The 22266-nt window shown below is 33.4% G+C and overlaps 1 protein-coding gene and 1 pseudogene across 1 annotated transcript; both read right to left on the minus strand.

Annotated features, from left to right (window-relative positions):
- Nucleotides 1-7535: 7535 nt before the first annotated feature.
- On the minus strand, nt 7536-21844 carry LOC145576305 (cytochrome P450 monooxygenase 76AD131-like; annotated as a pseudogene).
- On the minus strand, nt 16560-17740 carry LOC145576304 (pathogenesis-related protein PR-4-like). Its single transcript, XM_081634080.1, has 2 exons — nt 17417-17740; nt 16560-16849 (listed from the first exon to the last, which is right to left on the minus strand). Exons 1-2 carry the CDS (start codon nt 17678-17680, stop codon nt 16685-16687), a joined length of 429 nt encoding a protein of 142 aa, XP_081490206.1. The 5' UTR covers nt 17681-17740; the 3' UTR covers nt 16560-16684.
- Nucleotides 21845-22266: the final 422 nt, after the last annotated feature.

Below are 22266 nucleotides of genomic sequence, written 5' to 3' on the forward strand. Positions count from 1 at the left end.
GATTGACTTTAGACTTCTAGAATAGTGTAGAAGGTTCTTTTAAATCCTAATGGAATTAGGATTGATAATTAGTTTGTAAAGAGTTTTATTTGGAATAAAATAAGTATTTTATGATAAAACTGATTTTAATTGATAAACGTGGAGTTTACTACTTAATCGAATTAAGAAGAGGATTCCACGTACAAAGCGCGTTTAGGCTTTTAATCAGCGCCAAATGACATGGCTGTCGCCATGCGACAAGCCTGTCGACTAGCGCTGGACCCTGTCGTTCGCGACAGGAGCCAGTTTTATTCCGTATGGAACTCGATCTATTTTCTATTGTTTTCGGACTGTTTTTCTATAAATAGGGTCCTTGATCCTCCGTTTTCAATCATCAACAATTACCCAGAATTCTCTAATTCACTCTCTCGTAAGCATTAGCTTATTCTTTCTCTCTCTTGCTTTCTATCGAGCCTTCTCAAAAAACACCATACCACATTCATTAGTTCTAGACACACCTAGCCAAGCTCGAAGTTGCCTTCGCCCTAGACATGAAAGGTTGATACTTTCTGAAGGTTTGGACCCCAAATCCAATTTCTAAACTCTTTACTTCTTTAATTTAATTCTTTGATTTAATATTTTATTGAAGTTTACTAACACGTGTATTTTGTTAATAAAAAGAGGTACGAGGCATCAAAGTGAGTAATTTTATTACTCTATTCTTGTAGAAAGCATGCTTAGATTTTATTAATTCCTAGTATCATGTTAGGATGTTTTTATTGCTTTCTAGTATCATGTTTAGGGTGCTTCTTATGCTTTCTAATATCATACCAATATCATGTTAGGGCTAAAACTTTGATCTTTAATGTTTAGTGACATGCTAGGATTTGTTATTAATCTTGTTAGTATCATGCCTAGGATCTTGCTAAAATTATTATGCTTTAATGATAATATTATTATGATGATGATTGACAATGTTATCATGTTGCTTGATATATATTATTGTTATTGCTTGATCACGCATTTTCTGCATGTTTAAAGAGAATTTGTATTTGAAATCACGCTTAATAAGATAATTAATAATTTGATTTAGGCTAATGTGATTGTAATTCAAGTGATCGCCAATAATAGTTTTTATTTGTGCATTAATAATCAACCAACATAGATTAAACAGGTTTAGGATTAACTTAATGATTGCATGTTAGTTAGAAAGCGCACAAGAATATGAGAAGAATAAATTAGAGGCCTATTTTATAGAGCGGGTTCAATTTCTTTTAGGTTGGATTCGTACCTTCATCCCCGAATATCCAGTCATGGTTCCAGACCACTATAGAGTTAGCGATCTCATGGATCGTGAAAGGGGTGTAACCTTCACCCTGTGAATGGTTTACAAGTTCCTAAAACTTGTTGGCGACTCTTTTGCTCTCGTTTCCTTCCCTTTGGACGCTACCATGCTTAAGTGTATGATCACAGTGGAGTTCAAATTTGGGATGCTTGAAATTATTCCCTACAGTTCCGAATAGATTATACAAGATTTTGAGGGTGGTTAATTAAGATCATGAATGAAGAAAAATGATAATTTTTTTATTTTCTAAATTTTAATTATAATTTAATTTTCAAAAATGATTTTAAAAAGATATAATAGATTCTAGAAAACTATAATTATGTATTCTTTTTAAAAAAAAATACATGTATTTATAATTATACATACATGTATAGTACATTTAGGCTTTCAAAAATGAATCAAAAATTGACAATCATAACTTAACACATCATCATGCTATGGTGTCATTTTTGTAAAAATGACACAGTAGATTAATTCATATTGTAAGAGCAGTACAAACAGGTCATTTACGACGGGACCGTTCCGACGGACACGAAAATCCGTCGGAAAGTACGAAATTTCCGACGGAATTAAAATCCGTCGTAAATTTACGACGGATTTTTAATACGTCGTAAATTTACGACGGATTTTAATTCCGTCAGACGTTTGCGACGGATTTTAACCCGTTTCCGACGGAATTTAATTTAATTTAAAAAAAAAAAAACAACCCCAAAACCCTAATAAAACGGCTCCCCTACCCCTCCTCATTCACAATCCGCCTCTCTCAGTCTCCTCTCCTCTCTTCCTCTTCTGATCTTCTCCTCCCTTTCTCTCTCCTCCTCCTTCTCTTCTCACGCTTTCTCTCTCCTCTCCTCCTCCTCCTTCTCTTCTCACGCTTTCTCTCTCCTCTCATCCTCCTTCTCCTCCTCCTCCTTCTCTTCTCACGCTACTTGTTTATGTCGTTTATGGTGATGCTTAGTCAAATTAATGGTTTTTAAGGTCAAATTCGACCATGAAAATCCTAGATCTAGGGTTTTCGTGGTCGAATTTGGCCTTGTTAAACCAAGTTCGAGGTGAATTTCAAAGTTTTTTATCTTAAGGTACGTTTTAATTTTTATTTTTGTTTTTTTTATTTATTTTTTGGGTGATTTTCAGTAGTGGTGGATCTAAGTTTGGGTGATTTTCGGTGGTGGTTATGGTCTCAGTCATATTTGGGTGGGTCGTGGCGGTGGTCTTTTTTTTATGTTTGTTGGTGGCGGTGGTCTTGGGTGCCGCCACGGTTAAGGTGGGTGGTGTGGTTAGGGTTCAGTCAAGGGTGGGTGGTGTGGGTTTGGTTGGGTTTTGGTTAGGGGTAGGTGGTGTGGGTTTAGTTAGTGTATTCGGTCAGGGTGGTGTGGGTTTTGGTGGGAATCTGTTAGGGGTGGGTGGTGTGGGTGTGGTGGGGTTCGGTTAGGGGTGGGTGGGTTTTGGTGCGGGGTTTTCGTGTGGTGTTTCGGTTAAGGTGGGTAGTTTGTGGTGTGGTTGAGAGGGGCGTTTTGGGTGGTTGGAGGTGGTGATACGCCGTGCTGGTGGTGGCACGGCGTATTTTTTTTTAATTTCCTGAAATTATTTTTCGACGGAATTCCCATCGGAAAAGGTCGTTTTTCCTACAAACACTTTTCCGACGACGACTTTCGACGGAATTCCGTCGGAAACGAGTTTTCCGACTGAATTAAAGGTGTTTGCGAGAGAATTTTTCCGTCGGAAATGGACGATTTTCTAGTAGTGATGTTGGGCTTAGAGATGATAAAGGTCAAAAAAATTTGCACCACCTAAGAGCTTTGGTTGTAGACCTTGCTCATGATTTGAAAGATATACTACCGATTTGGAAGGATTTCTTCAAGTTTTTTGAGGTTGATGGTCTTAGAATTGTACAAAATGAAGATGGGAACACTCCGTTGCATTTAGCCATTGTTGATGCCTATTATAATAAAGCAAAATTTCTCATGAAATTGTGTCTCCAGTAAAAAAACAAACAGGAATTAAACATTGTTAACAATGATGGTCAATCTGTTTTTGATTTACTCTCAACACAAGTGTTTAGGAAAAATCTTAGAAAAGGGTTTCTAGGAATTTGTTAAAGGTTTTATGGGGTTTTAGTAATCAAATCTGCCAAAAGAAATAAACACAACCTCCAAATGAATTAGTTTAGAGCAATAAAACAATAGAACTATAATAATAATTATAAATCAAAGAACAAAGATCAAGATAAGAGAGCCATTTCTGAGTAAGGACAAACTGATGTCAGTAAGGATGACATAAATCAGAGATTTTAATATAAAAGTGTAGTAAATTATACGTAGTATTAGACAAAGAGCATCCTATTTATAATGATTTTTAATTCTAATAAAGGTAAATATTGAAGGATCCTCGCTATTATGGTAATGTTGACAATATTGATTAACATCTTCATATCTTAGGAAATGTTGACTTGGTGATTGATATTTAATTTCCTTGATTCGCTCCTTCAATCATGGGACTTGATTGTGCTTGTTGCCCAAGCATTCATTACGTGTCTTCAAATGGTCCGAGCTTTGAAGGGAAGCTGCCTTTCTCAGTAAGGCAGTCGACTTACTTAGAAAGGTGCACTTCAATCTGTACTGTTTTTACTCAGTTGGGACCACTGTGCAGATAATATTCCGCCAATCAAGTTATTCATTTCCCGATTTAGCTTCATTTAATTGATTCCATAGTCTTCATAACCTTGATTGACCCAATTAAATCCTTGATTGATGAGCTATAATTTATTGAATATTCTTTGATATCTTTGACCATGCATCTTTCCATTTTCAGCTTGTTTCCTTATTATGTGTGAGTGAAGTCAATTATTGTATTCTTTGATTAATCTTTTCCTATTTTGTAGTTTGCTAAGAATCCTCTCCAACAACAAGCCCATTTGCCTACCATGGTGCGCAATGCTTCAACTCTGTCTCTCCTTCTATATGTAGCTAGCTCAAATGTCAAAAGCAAAAGTAATCATCTGTTTACAAGCAATTATTGTACCTCAACAAAACTACAAGCTTGGAATGATAAATAATTAGATAACTATTCACAGTGTTAAAATACAATTTTATCTTCTGAAAATTGGAGCAACGCTAATCAATTTGGTTTTTTAACTACTTGTGCAGAAGCAACTACTACCATTGGTAAGCAGAAGTAATGTGAAAGAGAGAGAATCAATGGATAAAATGATGAATGACGAGCTCTACAAGGCAGCTGTAAAGGGATGTGTTCAAATATTTCAAACACCAGTGATCGATGTGGAAAGTGGGCTACTTGATGAGGACTACTTTTGTCGTCAAACACCAGGTGGAAATAATATTGTTCACATAGCTCTTAGACATGAAAGTACAAATGCCGAGAAATTTGTTGAGATTGCTGTAAAACACTTCCCGAGTCTTAGCATGCGACCGGATAATAATGGAGACACGCCCCTTCACCTTGCTGGGAAGTGCAAGGGCGGTTTGTCAGGAGAATTACTAGTAAATGCATCCAAAGGTTTTCTAGGGGAGTTAGATGAAAGACGGAAAGCATTTCATGTTGCTCCATGGGCTGTGAAAAATAACAAAGGTAACTTTCCTATTCATGAGGCTTTACAGACCAACAACCTCAATGATGCGTTCATTCTGCTTAAATGTGACGATGAGGCCGCTTCTCGTGTGAATGACTTAGGCGAGACTTAAACCCTTGACCTTATGTCAAAAAAAAAAAAAAATTGAAGTTATGTTTTGAGTTTCATAATCATAATTAATTTTAGATTCTATTAACATAATGGTTAAACGTATATATCATACAGGTGTTGATAAAGCAAACGAGTTTGTGGAGATATGTGATACAAGCAATCGAGCAGCTTATATGGGAGATGATGAAGGCCTAACCCCATTGATGTGCGCAGCTAGGTCTAGTTGTTTCCAAGTTTTATGTGTTATACTTAAACATCATCCTCAATCAGCATACCTCCTAGATTCAAGTGGCAAGACTTTTTTGCATCTGTTGTGTTTTACGGGTGAGGATGCTGATAGGAAGAAGTTATTCGATATCCCTGAAGCTGATGCACAAAGATTAGTGCAAGATTATGACGGAAACACACCCCTCCATCATGCCATTCAGACTAAGAACACTATAGCTACAATTTCATTAGCTAAAAGATGTTTAGAGACGAAACTAACAGAACTAGAATTGGCAAATAAAAGGGGACAAACAATTCGGGATTTACTTGCATTACGTGACGTTCCAAATGAGGTATGTGTATTATTATTTGTTTATTTGAATGCATCAGCATCGCCAAAGTTTTTTAGTTCACCTTATTAGTTTAGCTTATCTTAGTTGATCTGATTGTCTGATTTGACCAAACATTGTGAAAGTATACAAAGAAAAAATATATCAAATGTAATCCTATTAGTTTTGTAATAATATATATTTTCTTCAAAAAATTTTGTCAAGACCCATTTCCTTTTTTTTTTTTTTTTTTTTTTGGTCAAAAAAGTGCTTATAAATTTATATTTTTTAATAAGAACATATTTTAAACAAAAAAAAAACTTTTTTGCGGCATCATACCTTATGTCGGAAAATGAGGTTTGACCCTGTTTTAAAACGTCGACTACACCACGTGCTAGGCACATGCTCACTCAATACCACCTCTTTCCATTTTTTTTCCCCTTATCCCCTTCAGTTACACTTTCTCTCTTCTCAAATCTAATTTTTTATTAGAAAATTAAACATATTTAGCGATAAAATACGCAAAAATGATAATCTAATCTGAACTTATTTTATATGATTTGAATTGAAATGATATTATTTTTTTCATAAATAAGTAAAAATATAGTGAATTAAACCCATTAATGCATGTTTCTGTATTATTGTTTTTTTTTGTTTAGTTTTTAATACTTTTCATTACATGCAAAAGATTGTAAAACAAATTCGGCATAAAATGCCGGAGGCAATGCACTTAGCTAGAAGATCATACGGTATTTGCAAAACAGATACGAAAGAGTCTGCCAATGCTCTCCCTGTAGTTGTTGCCCTGTTAGCAACCATAACTTTTGCAGCTGCCTTTCAAGTAACAAGCGTGTTACTAATCTCATGTGAGGGTGATTAGTTTCTTAATCATGCAAAGGTTATTGGTTTATTGTACACCCAAATTAAGGATTTTATTTGTTGTGTTTTTCTGTTTACATATTTACGAGGAAGCCCCAGTTAATCAATTTGATAAATAAAATTTTTTTATCAAATGGCAAAATGGTAAATAAAACAACATAAATACCCAGTCATCATGGCATTTTCGTAAATATATCAATAGTGGAACCCATACTTAATAAAAAGTTGTTGATTTATTTACAATTTTGCCATTTGATAAACAAATTTTGTTTATCCAATATTTATTATGCACACTATTTACATAAATCCTTTGTTTTGTAAATGATGTCAACAATGAATGTCATCAGTAAGTCAAAGCAGTCAATTTAATAGCTAATAATAAAGTTGAAAGATTTGAGTTGGGTAAGCTGACATTTACCATAAAAAAAAATAAAAAAAAAAAAGAAAAAAATCAAATAATCAAATAATAAATAAATAAAAAGGGGAAAAATGAAATGAAAAGAAAAGAAAAAGAAAGAGGTAATGGGAAAGTTAATTTTTTTATTGTGTTTCTCTCAAATTGTACTATGAGAGCTCTATTTATCTCTCCCAACTAAAGATACCCATTCTAAAAATAAGGTTTTTTTTTTTTTAAATTGTGTTTCTCTCAAATTGTACTATAGAGTAGCTGATTTAGAAATTATGACATAAACATAAGCAAAAGAAGAATAAAAAGAAGGTGAAATCAAAATGCAGGAAAGGTTAAGCAAATTCAGGTAATCAACTGAAAAAACTTTTTCCTTAATTTATGTTTACTAAGAACTTAATTCTTTGGTTAGTAAACTAGTGAGTACAGTATGTGACGCCTTCTGTTTGATAAAAACATAATTCTTGAATATCCTTTGTCTTGATTAGAAATTAGTATTTGGACTAGAGTAATCCATAAAAACATTGTGTTGTGTTTGATAAACTACACTCCTCGAAAAGTTACAATCTAAATGCCATGAAATTTATATGAAAGATATTCTCAAACATTTGGTTAGTGTATAATCACATCGACCAAAAAATTAGGGAATCTCTAACTTCTGTTTTTCATTATGTAATCACATAAAACAAAATACAGGAACATGACAAAAAATAATAGTGATATACGGAGTATAAAAACATGATACATTTACTTCTAAAATATAGGATAATAATAAGTGTTGCAGTTTTAATAAAACAAAGAGTGATTCATCATATGTAGAGATCAATCATCTTGAAAGTGGAATGGCCTCAAGTGGCACAACTTTTTGCAAAGTAATTCCAAACTTTTCTTCTAAGTCAATATCGTATGGATTTGTTCCACGACAATACTTCCAATTGAATGAATGAAGAAGGGTAGCCAACATCAGATGTGTCATTCTATAGGCAAGTGGCATTCCGGGACATATTCTTCTTCTTGTACCAAAGGGTATTAGCTCAAAGTCTCGTCCTTCAAAATCAATTTCTGTATCCAATAATCGTTCAAGAGAAAACAATTCGGGATTTAGCCATACTTTTGGATTGCGGCCTATTGACCAAAAATTAACCCAAATAGTTGAGTTTCTAGGCAACATAAAGTTGCTTAATTGTATATCTTTCTCAGTCTTGTGAGGGACCAAAAATGGGGCAGATAGATGCAACCTGAATGTTTCTTTCAAAATTGCTTGAATATATGGTAATTTTGGAATATCTTATTCTTTTACAGATTCATCTTTACAAAGTACTTTTTCTATCTCAATTTGAGCCTTTTGAAGCTTTTTGGATTGCGCAATAATTCTGACATTGCCCATTCTAATGTGCTAGAGGTTGTATCTGTCCCTGCTACAAACAAATTCTATGCAAAAACACAAGAAAAAGGCCTGTTTCCAACCGAAAATTTCCGTCGCTGAATTTCGAAAATCCGTCGCAAATCACGTTTACAACGGAATTCCGTCGTTACGTCAGAAAACCTTTGGTATGAAAAAGATGATTTTTCGAGGAAAATTCTGTCGAAAAGGGGTATTCCGACGGATTTTCCGACATGTTCTGTCGGAAATTATTTTGAATTTCGACTATAATCCGTCGCAATTTTACGACGGAAAAATCTGTCGTTGGAATTACCATAACGAGGAATAATCCGTCGTAAAAAATAGGTTTCCGGCCGAAACTAATCCGTCGCAGAGGTTGAATGTTGCGACGGAATGTAATTCCGTCGCTAGTTTACGACGGAATTGTCGGTTGTAACTAGCGACAGATTTAAATTCCGTCGCAACATACAACCTCCAGCGACGGATTTTTTGCCCTGTTTATCTGTCGTAAATTACATTGTTCCGACCGATTTTCTGCCCTGTTTATCCGTTGCAAATTACATTGTTTCCGACTGATATTATCACTAATTTTTCCGTCGCAAAAATTTTTGCATTTCAACACATTCTGATAGATTTCAATAATAAAAAGCATCATTAATAGCCTATAATTCCTGCACCTAATACCTGTGATAATTAAAATCATAATCTAATTACGGAAATATTAATATATATATTTCCACAAAAGCTATGCTTAAGTAGAACATATCCAAAAGCTACATAATATATAGTAAGTTCTACAAAAGCGGGAACATAATCAAAAGCTACATAAATTCAAATTAAGTACATGTCCATACTACATAAACCAAAGCTATGCTAAACAATTGCTGGGGTACCCTGGCTTGCTCCTCCACTACCCGGGTCATCCCTGGGGTCTCGACGCTGAGGCTGAAAAGTGGAACATGTGTCGTTGTTGCTAAAACGACTCATGAAGTCATTCCACCTCTCCTCGGCTCTCCTCTCCATTTCGGCCACTTCAGCTTGAATTCGGGTTTGCGTCTCAAATTCTATTTTACTCCGAAGGTCACTCCGAATTTCACTCCGAAGTTCACTACGGATTTCACTATGAAGAGCCTCCACCCTATGCTCCATCTGATCCTGCATCTGGGAAACAACGGACGGTGTGTACTGCTCTGAAGACTTAGAAACTCGACCCATCCGGTTGCCATAGTACAGCTCTGCACTTTAGCCAAGTCCCCTCACCCGACCCTTCTTGTTGCGACCACCCACAGTCTCCCAATACAACTCATTAGGACTCTTTTTAATCCCTTGAGTGGTGGCTTCTTCAACCTTCTTCTGGTAGGTCTCCTACAAGAAATACATTATACAATTATATATAGTTTAAACAATTTACTAAAAACATAAGTTACAAGTAAAGCAAATAAACATATAAGTGATTGTGACTTGAAATGACATAAAAGAAGCTAATTTCTAAGTTTATGGGTCCATTTCATCAAAATAAAGCCATTTTAAGCCAAAATGGCTTCTCACATGCCTATTTTCTTCATTTCTTAACTTATGAACTTATTCTTTCTCAAACCATCTCATAATTACATATTTATAAGTGAATGTGACTTGAAATGACATAAAAGAAGCTAATTTCTAAGTTTATAGGTCCATTTCATCAAAATAAAGTCATTTTGAGCCAAAATGGCTTCTCACATGCCTATTTTCTTCATTTCTTAACTTATGAACTTATTCTTTCTCAAACCATCTCATAATTATATATTAAAATTTTCTTTGTAATAAAATCGTTTATCAATCCAAAATAATTTGAAACTTGTAGAATAAATTCCGAAAAAATACAAATAAATATTATAAATAAAATAAAATTTAAAAAATAAAATATTAAAATACGGGGGATTACATGATTACATTTGCTTCTTATAGTGATTATGATTTTGAGATTATAAGATTGAGGTTCTAATGAATATGATGTTGGGATTATGAGCAGGAGTATGAAAATGAATTTACGAATTAGTTTAGTTACATGATTTACTTGATGTAAGTGGCATATTTTAAATGATGGCTAAGAAATTTTCATGATGAAAATTATATGAGAATGAGTTTAGTGACATGATTTACTTGATGTATATGACATACTTTAACTCATGGGTAAGAGATTTGCATGATGAATATGATGAAAATTTTATGATGAAAATCAAATGATTGCATTTTCAATTATTAGTGTAGTCTGTTTGCATCAATGATGTGAGTCCACATATTGAGATCAATGATGAAAGGGGACTTCTAAGATGTTTGTTTGTTGATAATAAGTGTTTAGCAAGTAAGAAAATGAAATACACTAGTCCCTTTAAAAGTGTTTATTTAATTAAAGATGTTCTTAAAGATCATACAAGCTCATAATAGTCCCTTCACTTTACATTAAAACATATAAAAAACATATACTTTACTTTTGCCCTCCAAAAAAACTTGATGTTTACTTCAGTTGAAATCACTTCTTTTGTTTGGATGATGAAGCTTCATGGTCATTAGAACAAAATGGTGTGCCATACTTTGAAATGCCTTGTGATTCCATCCATATTGTGTCATCATTAATTTGTGATGCCCAATAGGCTAACTCTTCATCAAGTGTTTGCTGGTTTCCTTCTGGGATTTCTATGTTATCTTCCTCCTGAATGTCAGTGACATATTCTTGCATGTTTGCTATAGCATTTGCTGGTAACTCTTGCTATCCTTGAGAGGAATTTATGTCTGCTTCTTCTTCTGTGATATCAATGTCTGGTTCACCCACATCCCCATAACATGTTTCCCATGCATCTAGGTTAGCCCATGTAGGAGCATCCAACCTCTCTTCTAACTTTCCTTTCTTGAGTAATTTTTCTTTGTTCGTGTGGGGGATAATGAAGTCATTGCCACCATTCCCTTTCAGCACCTCATTCAATACTGATTGTAGTGTGATCCACACAAAGCATAATGCTTGTGGTTCCAACTCAAAGTATGCTTCATTGACTGCTACAAGTAGTTCACCTACATTTTTTGGCATCTTCTTATGTTGAAGTGAATGTATGCTTTTGAAAAACCCTAAGTGTAGGGAATATTTCAAGCCATCCTAAACTTGAACCCCATTGTGATCATACACTTAAGTATGGTGGCGTCCAAAGGGAAAGAAGCTAGAGCAAAAGAGTCACCAACAAGTTTTAGGAACTTGTAAACCGTTCACGGGGTGAAGGTTACACCCCTTAACGTTACACCCCTTAACGATCCAAGAGATCGTTAACTCCAATAGGTCTGGAACCATGACTGGTGTTCGGGGATGAAGGTACAAATCCAACCTAAAAGAGATTGAACCTGCCCTAAAAATAGGCCTCTACTTTATTCTACTCGTATTCATGTGCGCTTTTTGACTAACATGCAATCATTAGGTTAACCTTAAACCTGTTTATCTATGTTGGTTGAATTAAATGCACAAATAAATCTATTATTGGCGATCACTTGAATTATAATCATATTAACCCTAAACAAGATTATTAATTATCTTATTAAGCGTGATTACAAGTACAAATTCCCTTTAAACATGCATAAAAGGTGTGATCAAGCAATAACAATGATAATAAACATCAAGCAACATAATAACAAAAATAACAATCATCATAATAATAATCATGTTAAAACATAATATTAATAGCAAGATCCTAGGCATTATACTAACAAGATTAATAACAAACCCTAGCATGTCACTAAACATCAAAGATCAAAGATTTAGCCCTAACATGATACTAACATGATATTGATATGATATTAGAAAGCATAGGAAGCACCCTAGAAATCATAATTGATATAAGCAAATCACCCTAAATATCATACAAAGGAAAGCATCCTAACATGATACTAGGAACCAAAATAACAATCTTAACATGATTTCTATATCAAAAGATCAATTAAACAATTTAAGCACTTACTTGGATGCCTCGTACCTCTTTCTAATAACAAAATACACACGTTAGTAACTTCAAAGAAAATATAAAATCAAACAATTAAATTAAATAATTGAAGTAGAGATTTGGGACCAAACCCTCAGAAATATCAAACCTTTCACGTCTAGGGCGAAGACAACTTCGAACTTGGCTAAGTGTGTCTAGTGCTAACGTATGTGGAATTTTGTTTGTGAAAAGTTGGTTTAGAAAGAGAGAGAATCAAGAAATTCTCGATGAGAGTTGATTGCAGATGAGAATTGGTGATTGTAGATTGTAGATGATTGAAAACGGAGGTTTAAGGACCCTATTTATAACGAAAACAGTCCGGATATGATAAAAAAGAATCAGAGTTCGAAAAGGAATAAAACACGACGCTGTCACCGCAATAGCCTCTGTCGCCGCACGACAGAGCTTGTCGCCGCGCGACAGGCCTGTCGCCAGGCAACAGCCTGTGGTGCGGCGCTGCAGACAATTTTTCCACACGTTTTCCTATTTTTGATAAAATTTAGCGTACGAGGGGTAAAACTGTAATTTTATTTAAAACGCTTCTTTTATTCTAAATAAGACTCATAAAACTCATTTATCAATGCTAATCACATTAGGATTCAAAAGAGCCTTCTAGAAAATTCTAAAAGACTATAATCAATCCTAATTACATTAGGAACCATAAATCATAATGGGCCCTCCTCTAGATCATTGGGCCGCACATAAAATTCAAACCGGGCCAAGTTTAGTATTTTGGCCATAACTTCCTCATTATTCATCGGAATTGGGCTTATAATATATCATTGGAAAGCTCTTTTTGAGCCCAATCCAACTACACTATTATCAGACCCTTGCCATGGACCAAAATAAACTAGATTGGCTATTTTCATAAAATAGGTTTTCGAAAACAGAGAGAAAGAAAAGAAATAAAAACTAACCGCAACACTAAACTTTCCACACTTTCACTTCATTCGATTATGATTCGACACTGGGTTTGGTTTTGGGGAGACACATTTGGGTGTCTACACTAAGTCTATGATGTTTAAATCTGGATTATTAGGGGGCTGCTGGACTAGTATGAATGCGGATTCCCCTTGTTGATACACTTGTTACAACTCAGGGTCAACTTCAGTGATATGAGTCCTGCAATTATCTTGTTGTATGTAGATTGTCTTTGAAGTGCCGTCATTCGGCCCCTTTGCCTTGATTGCTGGAAGAATCTTGTCTATTAGCATCCTTCTTGTTGTTTCCTTTGTGATGGGATCTATGAGTTTGGTTACTTTACTCCCCTTAGCTTTTTCCTATACTTTGAGTCCCTCTTTGCATAGCAACATCTTCATAAGTGAAAGGGAGTATGCCTAATCTCCCATCAAAGTAGCACGACCCGTCTCCTCTAAACCTTGGTCTTGCAGTAGCTGATATGAACATTGCCTTTGGTATTCTGGTGCTTAATTGCCCTGATATGTATGCGTCCTTCTCTGTTTTTGACAAATAATTCCTCTAACTTTTTCTTGTCAAGTTGAACCATTTCTCATCAATGTTAATAAAATCGTACATTGGAAAGTACTTTTTCTTTGTCCATGATGTTGATCCCATTAACAATCCAAGCACCCACTTCAACCTTGCTATCTTATTAGCTGATGTCATCTTAGGCTTTAAAGCATTTGTATGTGCTTTTATATCACCTCTTTGAATCATTCTGTGAATTGTGGCTCGTGATATGTTCAGCACCTCTATAAGATCTCTTATGCATGTTCTTTGGCCAATTGCTAGTTTCTTGATTTCATACTGAGATTTGCACCCTCTTCCTCCCAGCCTAATGATAATTTGTGCATGGATTATACTTGTTGGTTTCCTGTTTTTGCTTCTTTGCTTTATTCCACAATCTGCTGATTGTCTTACTACATACATTGAATTATTGCTTTGCTTTCAACATTGCTCCTGTTTTTAAATGGTCCCCTTCACAGTTTATCAAGAGGAATATGAGGAGATTGAACCTCTGTGAAGTGCTGAGCCTTATCTTCGGCTTATGATGTGTTCTTGATACGCCATCATTTGGCTGAGCTCCGTCGTTCCGATCACTGTCATGTTGTTGAGTGTTGGTGTTATGTTGATGATTACCAATTTCATAGATTTCATCTTCTTTTGCCAGCAAGTTGAGATCAATGCCTAGTCCCCCATTGACTTCTGAGATTTCTTCACTAGTGTCGTTATTCTCGTTTTCACCATCTTCATCATCACATAGCAGAATAATATCTGGTGGCAAGTTCAAATCAAAGCCTGAAGCCATGGAAGAATAAGGCAATGATGCCAAAATCTACTGAATAATTTTTTTTTCCTTGTCAATTTTTTTTTTTATTTATAATCAGAAAATTCAGGATTTTGGATACTGGAGTATATGAATAGTAACTCCCTTTTTATAGTGCTCCAAAAATTTTAAAAAGTGGCGGGCCTCCAAATTTTCATTCTGAAATTTTTCAATCTTAAAATTATTCATGTGAGGCATAATCCGTGTGATTGTAAATAATAGCATATGATTGGTGCTTTTTTGTCCCATGCATTAAATATAATTGGGCTTTTATATTTGTTTAAGATTGCTAACATATTCTGTCATTTATGACACTATTTATTCTCTTTTTTTTGTCTCTCTCACTATTTATATAATGCAAGTATTGTACTTTGGTACTTGTTTAAGGAATCTATCACCAACCTTAATTCCCGTGAAAAATGAGAAAGTGGACTTGAATAAAGAGACGGAGGGAGTACGTAAGGTACAACGTAATTGGGAAATAGCATGGAAATTTCGCAAGTTAACGAGCTGATTTATGCAATGACGTGGGGCCACTAGTTGTGTCCGTAGCACTGTACTCTGTGTAACGGTACCTATTGCATTAAACTTAAAAACATTATCTACCTAAAAATATTTAGATCAAACCATTCAAAATTCATTCTCTCTTTTTTTCTCTTCTAATTTGTTCTTCTTATTTAACATCTTATCACTATTCTTAATAAATAAATTAGTGTGTTGTCCGTGCGTTGTACTGAGTTGCTATTTTGATTAAACTTGTGACAATACATATTTAATATTTATGATTTTTCTTTTTTTAGTTAGACCTTGTAATTTGTAATTAAATATATTTATTTTCATTTTTGCACCTCTGCCTTGATTTCTAGAACGTTAAACTCTTCGACAAAAAGAAATAGAAGAAGAAAGTCATTCCATAGCTATTTGTTCCACTAATCACTATTTAAATAAACATTTTATCAAATACTTCTATTATTATAACCAGTGTTTTAACCAAGGGCCTGTTCACATTTACTTAATTTCAGTTCAGTTCAGTTCAATTCAGTTCCAATCAGTTTAGTTCAGTTCAGCTCTTAATTTCCCTCTCACATAAAATATTTATTTCAGCTCAATTCAGTTCAGTTCTAATCAGTTCAGTTCAGCTCCAATCAGTTCAGTAAATGTGAACAGGCCCCAAGTCAGACTATTAACCACTATTTGATGAAAAGCTGGTGCCAAACAAAGATTGAGGTTTTTTTTTTTTATTGCATGCTAAGCTTCTTGTAATAATAAAATAGTATGAATATCTCTTCATTTTTGAAGTGCCTAGTTTTGAATTGTTTGTATTATTCACATAATCCTCTTCAACTAATGTTAGTGCCTTATAGATAAGAGAAAATTTTAATCATGTTGATTACTTGTTGGAATTGTTTCAGTGTATAATTTCGTTCTAAGTGATACCAACCAATTTTTTATAATTTATACTTATATATAATTGAAATATTATTTATTAAAATTTTGTACATATTGACAGACAAATGAATCAAAATGGAATAATGTAAAAAAACAAATGGAGTATCAAGCTAAGTATATCTCGAGGATATTTGAAAAATTATTAAAGTCACTATCACAGTTAAATCATGAGTCAAGGAACAACACGAAAATACAAAAATACACAAAAAATTAATGTTATCAATATTTAATTTTATACAGAGTAATAATACGGAGTAATAATAAAAATGTCGTTCTACCAACTTTCTACACGAACATCCAAATTATTTTAATATTCAATATACGTGCATCTATCCCCCAATTCTTTTAAAATATAAAAGGGATGATTTCACACAATTCCCTTTCTGAAAAATAAATAAGACAATCTCATATACTTGTAGCTTTTTTAACTTCCAACATCGTTTTCCTTAGCAATTACATAATACGAAGTATATATCCTTTTGTTAGCATAGCCGCGTAATCCATAATACTTTATTTAAGTAAATCTTAATTGAAATATGCTTAATATTTTTAAGGGGGATTTGAGACACCATTTTGTCATGAGAAGATTAGTCAATGTATATAATGAGATGTCCTTTATTCATATAGTAGCTTATTTTGAGATTATTACATAAAACATAGGCAATTCAAAGATACATAGGCTAAGCTAGGTGACTACACAAGTCATTAGGTAGTGAATTTAGCAACCAACAAACTGGTAATTGACTTGAAGGTGGCCTTGAGCAATGCCTTGACCGTTGGTGTCAATTTGTTTAAAGACATTAACATCAAGGTCTAACCCTCCATTGCTGCATTGATCAACTATTCTCACTGTTACTTGGGCGTTCGTTGCCATGTTTGTTACCTGCATCAAAACAACACCCATAAGTTTCACAATACCCATAAGATATATGATGAGATAAGTTAATAATGAAATTTCACGTAATATAATATTTGAGACTAAGTTTCACATCAACAAGATAAAATAGGATGACCAATATAGCTATATAGATACATAAATATGGATTACTAATAAACAATCAAAATATAACCATTAAATTTAAATATGACACCTACTAGCTAGCTAAGATTTATACTTGGTCAAACTTACATCGGACGTGAGCTTGATTAAGCACAAAAAAAGGTATATTAGTTATGGATTAAAGATGTACGAAGTATTAACTATAAGTATTTAAGATACAACTAATATATAGTTTTTTTTTTTTTTTCAGATGAACTAACATATATAGATCATGATGTATAGGTGTTCTAAAAAAAATCAAGTTAAATACTCCGTAGTTTATGGTCATAATCTCATAGAGACTGATCCTTAGTCAACATTTAAATTTGACATAAAATACTATAATATGCTCATTTTAATGCGCGGAATATGTTATTTGTAACAGCAAAACTGTAAATGTAAAATACTTACCCTGAGGCACTTTCCACAAGAAGCTCGGCCAGTAGGACCAGCAGGACCACAGAAGGCAGTCCAACCGTATTTTTGGCGCCATGACAAAGGCTGGTTAGCATCCCATGTTGCACAATACACACTCGCTCTGTTATAATCCCACCCTATATTTTGTGGGTTATAGTTATTGTACGTTGCCCTCACGTTACTCGCACTTTGCGCGGCTGCGCCAACTGCCAGTGCAAGGCACACCGCAAACATCACCATAATACTCTTGCTCTCCATTTTTCACTACTTTTTTTAAAAACTTACTTCAGGATTTAATAATTTGTTTGATGATTTTGCAAGAAAATATAGCCAATTTATAGAAATTAATATGGTGTAAGATTTACTTGGATGCCCTTAGAGTTGGAAATAATTATTGTTTTGTTTGAAAATTATACCTTAGCTTCTAGTACATTTAATGTTATTGCCGTACTTAACACGGTCATGTACATGTATTAGCAGCCTTCATATACTTCATGGACAAATCTTAGTCAAAATAAGTTAATAAGAGTGTACCTTCTTTTCTTTCTAACTTGCCAAACTAAAAGACGCTGCCGTGTTATATGGATAATAAACGTAATCCAAATATCCAATAGCTTGTTAATTTACAAAAATCTTTAGTATGAGTTTCAATTATTTTTTAGAGTATAGTTGGTAACACACTATTTTTAAGAGCTATCTTATACTTTTTATAAGGTAGGGATAAGGTAGGGAAACATCGAAGCTGATTTAGAAATTATCACATAAAACATAAGCAAAAGAAGAATAAAAAGAAGGTGAAGTCAGGTTGCAAGATAGGTTATGCAAATTCAGGTAATCAACTGAAAAAACTTTTTCCTTCACTTCTGTTTAATAAGAACTTAATTCTTTGGTTGGTAAACTAGTACATGCAGTATGTGAAGACTTCTGTTTGATAAGAACTTAATTGTTGAATATCCTTTGTCTTGATTAGAAATTAGTATTTAGACTCAAGTAACCATGAAAACATTGTATTGTGTTTAATAAATTACACTCCTCGAAAAGTTACAATCTAAATGCCATGAAATTTATATGAAAGATATTCTCAAATATTTGGTTAGTGTATTATCACATCGACCAAAGTTACGGAATCTCTAACTTTTGTTTTTCACTATGTAATCACATAAAACAAAATACAGGAACATGACAAAAAATAATAGTGATATACAGAGTATAAAAACATGATACATGTACTTCTAAAATATAGTATAATAATAAGTGTTGCAGTTTTAATAAAACAAAGAGTGATTCATCATATGTAGAGATCAATCATCTTGAGAGTGGAATGGCCTCAAGTGGCATAACTTTTTGCAAAGTAATTCCAAACTTTTCTTCCAAGTCAATATCGTATGGATTTGTTCCATGACAATACTTCCAATTGAATGAATGAAGAAGGGTAGCCAACATTAGATGTGTCATTCTATAGGCAAGTGGCATTCCGGGACATATTCTTCTCCTGTACCAAAGGGTATTAGCTCAAAGTCTCGTCCTTTAAAATCAATTTCTGTATCCAAAAATCGTTCAAGAAAAAACAATTCAAGATTTGGCCATACTTATGGATTGCGGCCAATTGACCATACATTAACCCGAATAGTTGAGTTTTTAGGCAACATAAAGTTGCTTAATTGTATATCTTTCTCAGCCTTGTGAGGGACCAAAAATGGGGCAGATGGATGCAACCTGAACGTTTCTTTCAAAATTGCTTGAATATATGGTAATTTTGGAATATTTGATTCTTTTACAGATTCATCTTTACAAAGTACTTTTTCTATCTCAATTTGAGCCTTTTGAAGCTTTTCTGGATTGCGCAATAATTCTAACATTGCTCATTCTAATGTGCTAGAGGTTGTATCTGTCCTTGCTACAAACAGATCCTATGCACAAAAGCAAATACAACAAGAATAAGAAAAGTTTGCATGTTACTTGATAATATTATATTCCAATAAGGCGAATAAAGCCCTTCACATATATAAACGATATCTAACTACTGCAAAATAATCCATTATTTTAAAATAATTAAAAAGATTTAAAAGATTTTCAAACAAAACTAATGATAATTTTTGAACCTATATATATATTAATCTATTAAAATAAAAAAATTAAATTAAAAATTAAAAATCAATTTTAATGTCATCTATTTTCCACATGAAGCTCTTTTATGTTTAATGTGTCTCGGCTCATTACATATCAGCTATATATCTCTATAAAACAACAAAGATGCATGGTCACAAATCTCGAACAAATCAGTGACCTCGAGTTTAAATGAAAATTGTACCGTAGTCATTTGAACCACAATATTTAAAATTGAATGGTTGTGATTTAATGATTTAATTATTTTTAAATGATAAATTAATTAAAATTCATTTTTCTTATTTTAGAAATTAATTTTAAATTTTTTAATTTAATTTTTTAATTTTGTTTTATTTTAAATTAATTACTGAAATTAAATTTCAATTATTAATAAAATTAAAAGTCAAAAATTGAATTAAATTAATTCAAGAAATAATTAAATTTATTTTTAGTCAATATTATAATTTTAAAATCATTAAACCTTAACTGTTCATTTTAAAAAATTATGATTGTCATTTTTTAACAACCATAGAATCATCGGAGTTTAAAAGCTAGCTTAGCGTTTAAATATTGATTTGAGTATTCTCAATTGATAACCTTGAATTTAAGAGTCATTCAGATTGGATACATTTGTCAAATTTGATTATTTGAATTGATAAATTTATAGGTGATTGAGTTCAATTTGTTTAAATATTTATGTTATGAGCATATGGCGGGTCACAACCCAAGAAGGCCTCCTAGGTCCGTTTTTGTGTTAGAGAATAAATTACTAAACTAAAAATATTCATTTTTAAAGTGCCATATACTTTGTAATTTCACTTCTATAGAAGTTCATCTATAGAAGTAAAACTTTTATCATTATTTCTAATTATATTTGTTAAATTAAACAATAATAATTAATAGTAGATATTTTTAAATGTTAAGATTAATCTAATAAGAACCCATATGAAAATAGTTTTACTTGAGTACTATAAATGACAAATTATAATCAAAAGGACATTTTGTGAAAAACTACCTTATAAAGCACTTTTTTTGCGAGAAACTACCTAATAAGAAAAATGTTGTAAGAAACTACCTTATAAAAGGGTAAATGTTGTAAGAGACCACCATTGGTTGGAAAGTCAACATTGACTTTCATTTTTCGGCGTTGATCACATCATGTTCCAATCACATGACTTTTAATTTACCCTTTCCCTCCTTTTTTTTCTTAATTGGCACGTGACGTGATCAACGCCGGAAAATAAATTTAACGATGACTTTTCGACCAAGGGTAGTCTCTTACAACATTTAACCTTTTATAAGGTAGTTTCTTACAACATTTTTTTTATTAGGTAGTTTCTCGCAAAAAAAGTGTTTTATAAGGTAGTTTTTCACAAAATATCCTAATCAAAATAATGTTTGTGAATAGTGTTAGAAGTTAAAGTGTGAAAAACTCTAGGTAATCTAGAGTAATAGTAGTAACTCTTACCGCAAGTAAGTGTTTGACATCATCAAGGTTCAATTCATTGCTTTCAACCAGCTTAAGTAGGTTGCCTAAAACATCATCCTTACCATTTGTTGGATCTTTCAACCTTTCATCAATAATTTCTTCAAATATCTTAAATAACTTGGTGAAGTAACCCCAAATCCAAGTACTTCATTAATGGGAAAAAATCTGACAAATTAGGCTTTGCACCAACTTCTAACAAATGCCAAACAAGATCCTTAAACTCTTGTGATTTCGAAGAAGTATGGCTAGCCAAATCCATCGAGAAAAATGTGTTGGACAACAAATTTAGTGAGGTAGTGAACCCCGCCTTTCCAATATCAACATGCACACCCTTATCACAACATTGTTGTACGTACTCAACTAGCTCTTTCACCTTCTTGTGTCGTAAAACTTGACTCCTACCAAGTCGTTGATTGGTGAACAATTGGATAGTTGCAAGTTGCAACCTTCCTAAGGGTCCGCCTCTTAGGGCATACCGGGAGCCAAACCATAGAGAATTTGTAATGGTGTTCAGTTCTCCCGGCATCTGGGACTGTCCTACTAGAAATGGCTAGGTCATGTGTAAGGAACATTTCTTTGGCTATTTCAGGGAATGAGACAACTATTGTGGTTTTGCTCCCTAACTTGAGAGACATTATGGGACCGTAAATTTTAGAGAGCTCGGTTACATCACGATGAGGCTTGTCGTCGAGCTTGTGCAAGTTTCCTATGGTAGGCCATGATTTTGGTCCCGGAGGTAGTTTGGACTTACTAAGCGATGATTTTGTGATGAGTATAATAGTGAAGATTATAGTGATAAATAGTAGTGATGTTGTGAAATATTCCATTTTGATGTTGGTCCTATGTTTTGGAATGTGGTGTGAAAATCGGGTACATCGTACTAGTATTTATTAGAGTTGAATAATATGGTACGTAAGGTACAACGTAATTGGGAAATAGCATGGAAATTTCGCAAGTTAACGAGCTGATTTATGCAATGACGTGGGGCCACTAGTTGTAAAACGTAGCATTTATACTCTTTATAACACTATAATGCTACCTCTTGCATTAAACTTAAAGAACATTATCTACCTAAAATTATTTAGATCAAACTAACTAGGTCATGTTCTTTTCAAATTATTTTCACTTCAGTTCAGTTTAGTTTTTAATTTCCTCTCTCATAAGATATTCAGTTCAGTTTAGTTTTTAATTTCCTCTCTCATAAGATATTCAGTTCAGTTCAATTTAGTTTAATTCAGTACAGTTCAGC

The sequence above is a fragment of the Chenopodium album genome, chromosome 13 (genome assembly GCF_948465745.1).
Source record: "Chenopodium album chromosome 13, dcCheAlbu1.1, whole genome shotgun sequence".
Lineage (NCBI taxonomy): Eukaryota > Viridiplantae > Streptophyta > Magnoliopsida > Caryophyllales > Amaranthaceae > Chenopodium > Chenopodium album.

Excerpts from the sequence above, each read along its gene's own strand:
- LOC145576304 (XM_081634080.1), bottom strand. The coding sequence starts at position 17,680 with ATGGAGAGCAAGAGTATTATGGTGATGTTTGCGGTGTGCCTTGCACTG. Across the intron at positions 16,850-17,416 it reads CTTGTGGAAAGTGCCTCAGG|GTAACAAACATGGCAACGAA; the intron begins GTAAGTATTTTA and ends GTTTTGATGCAG.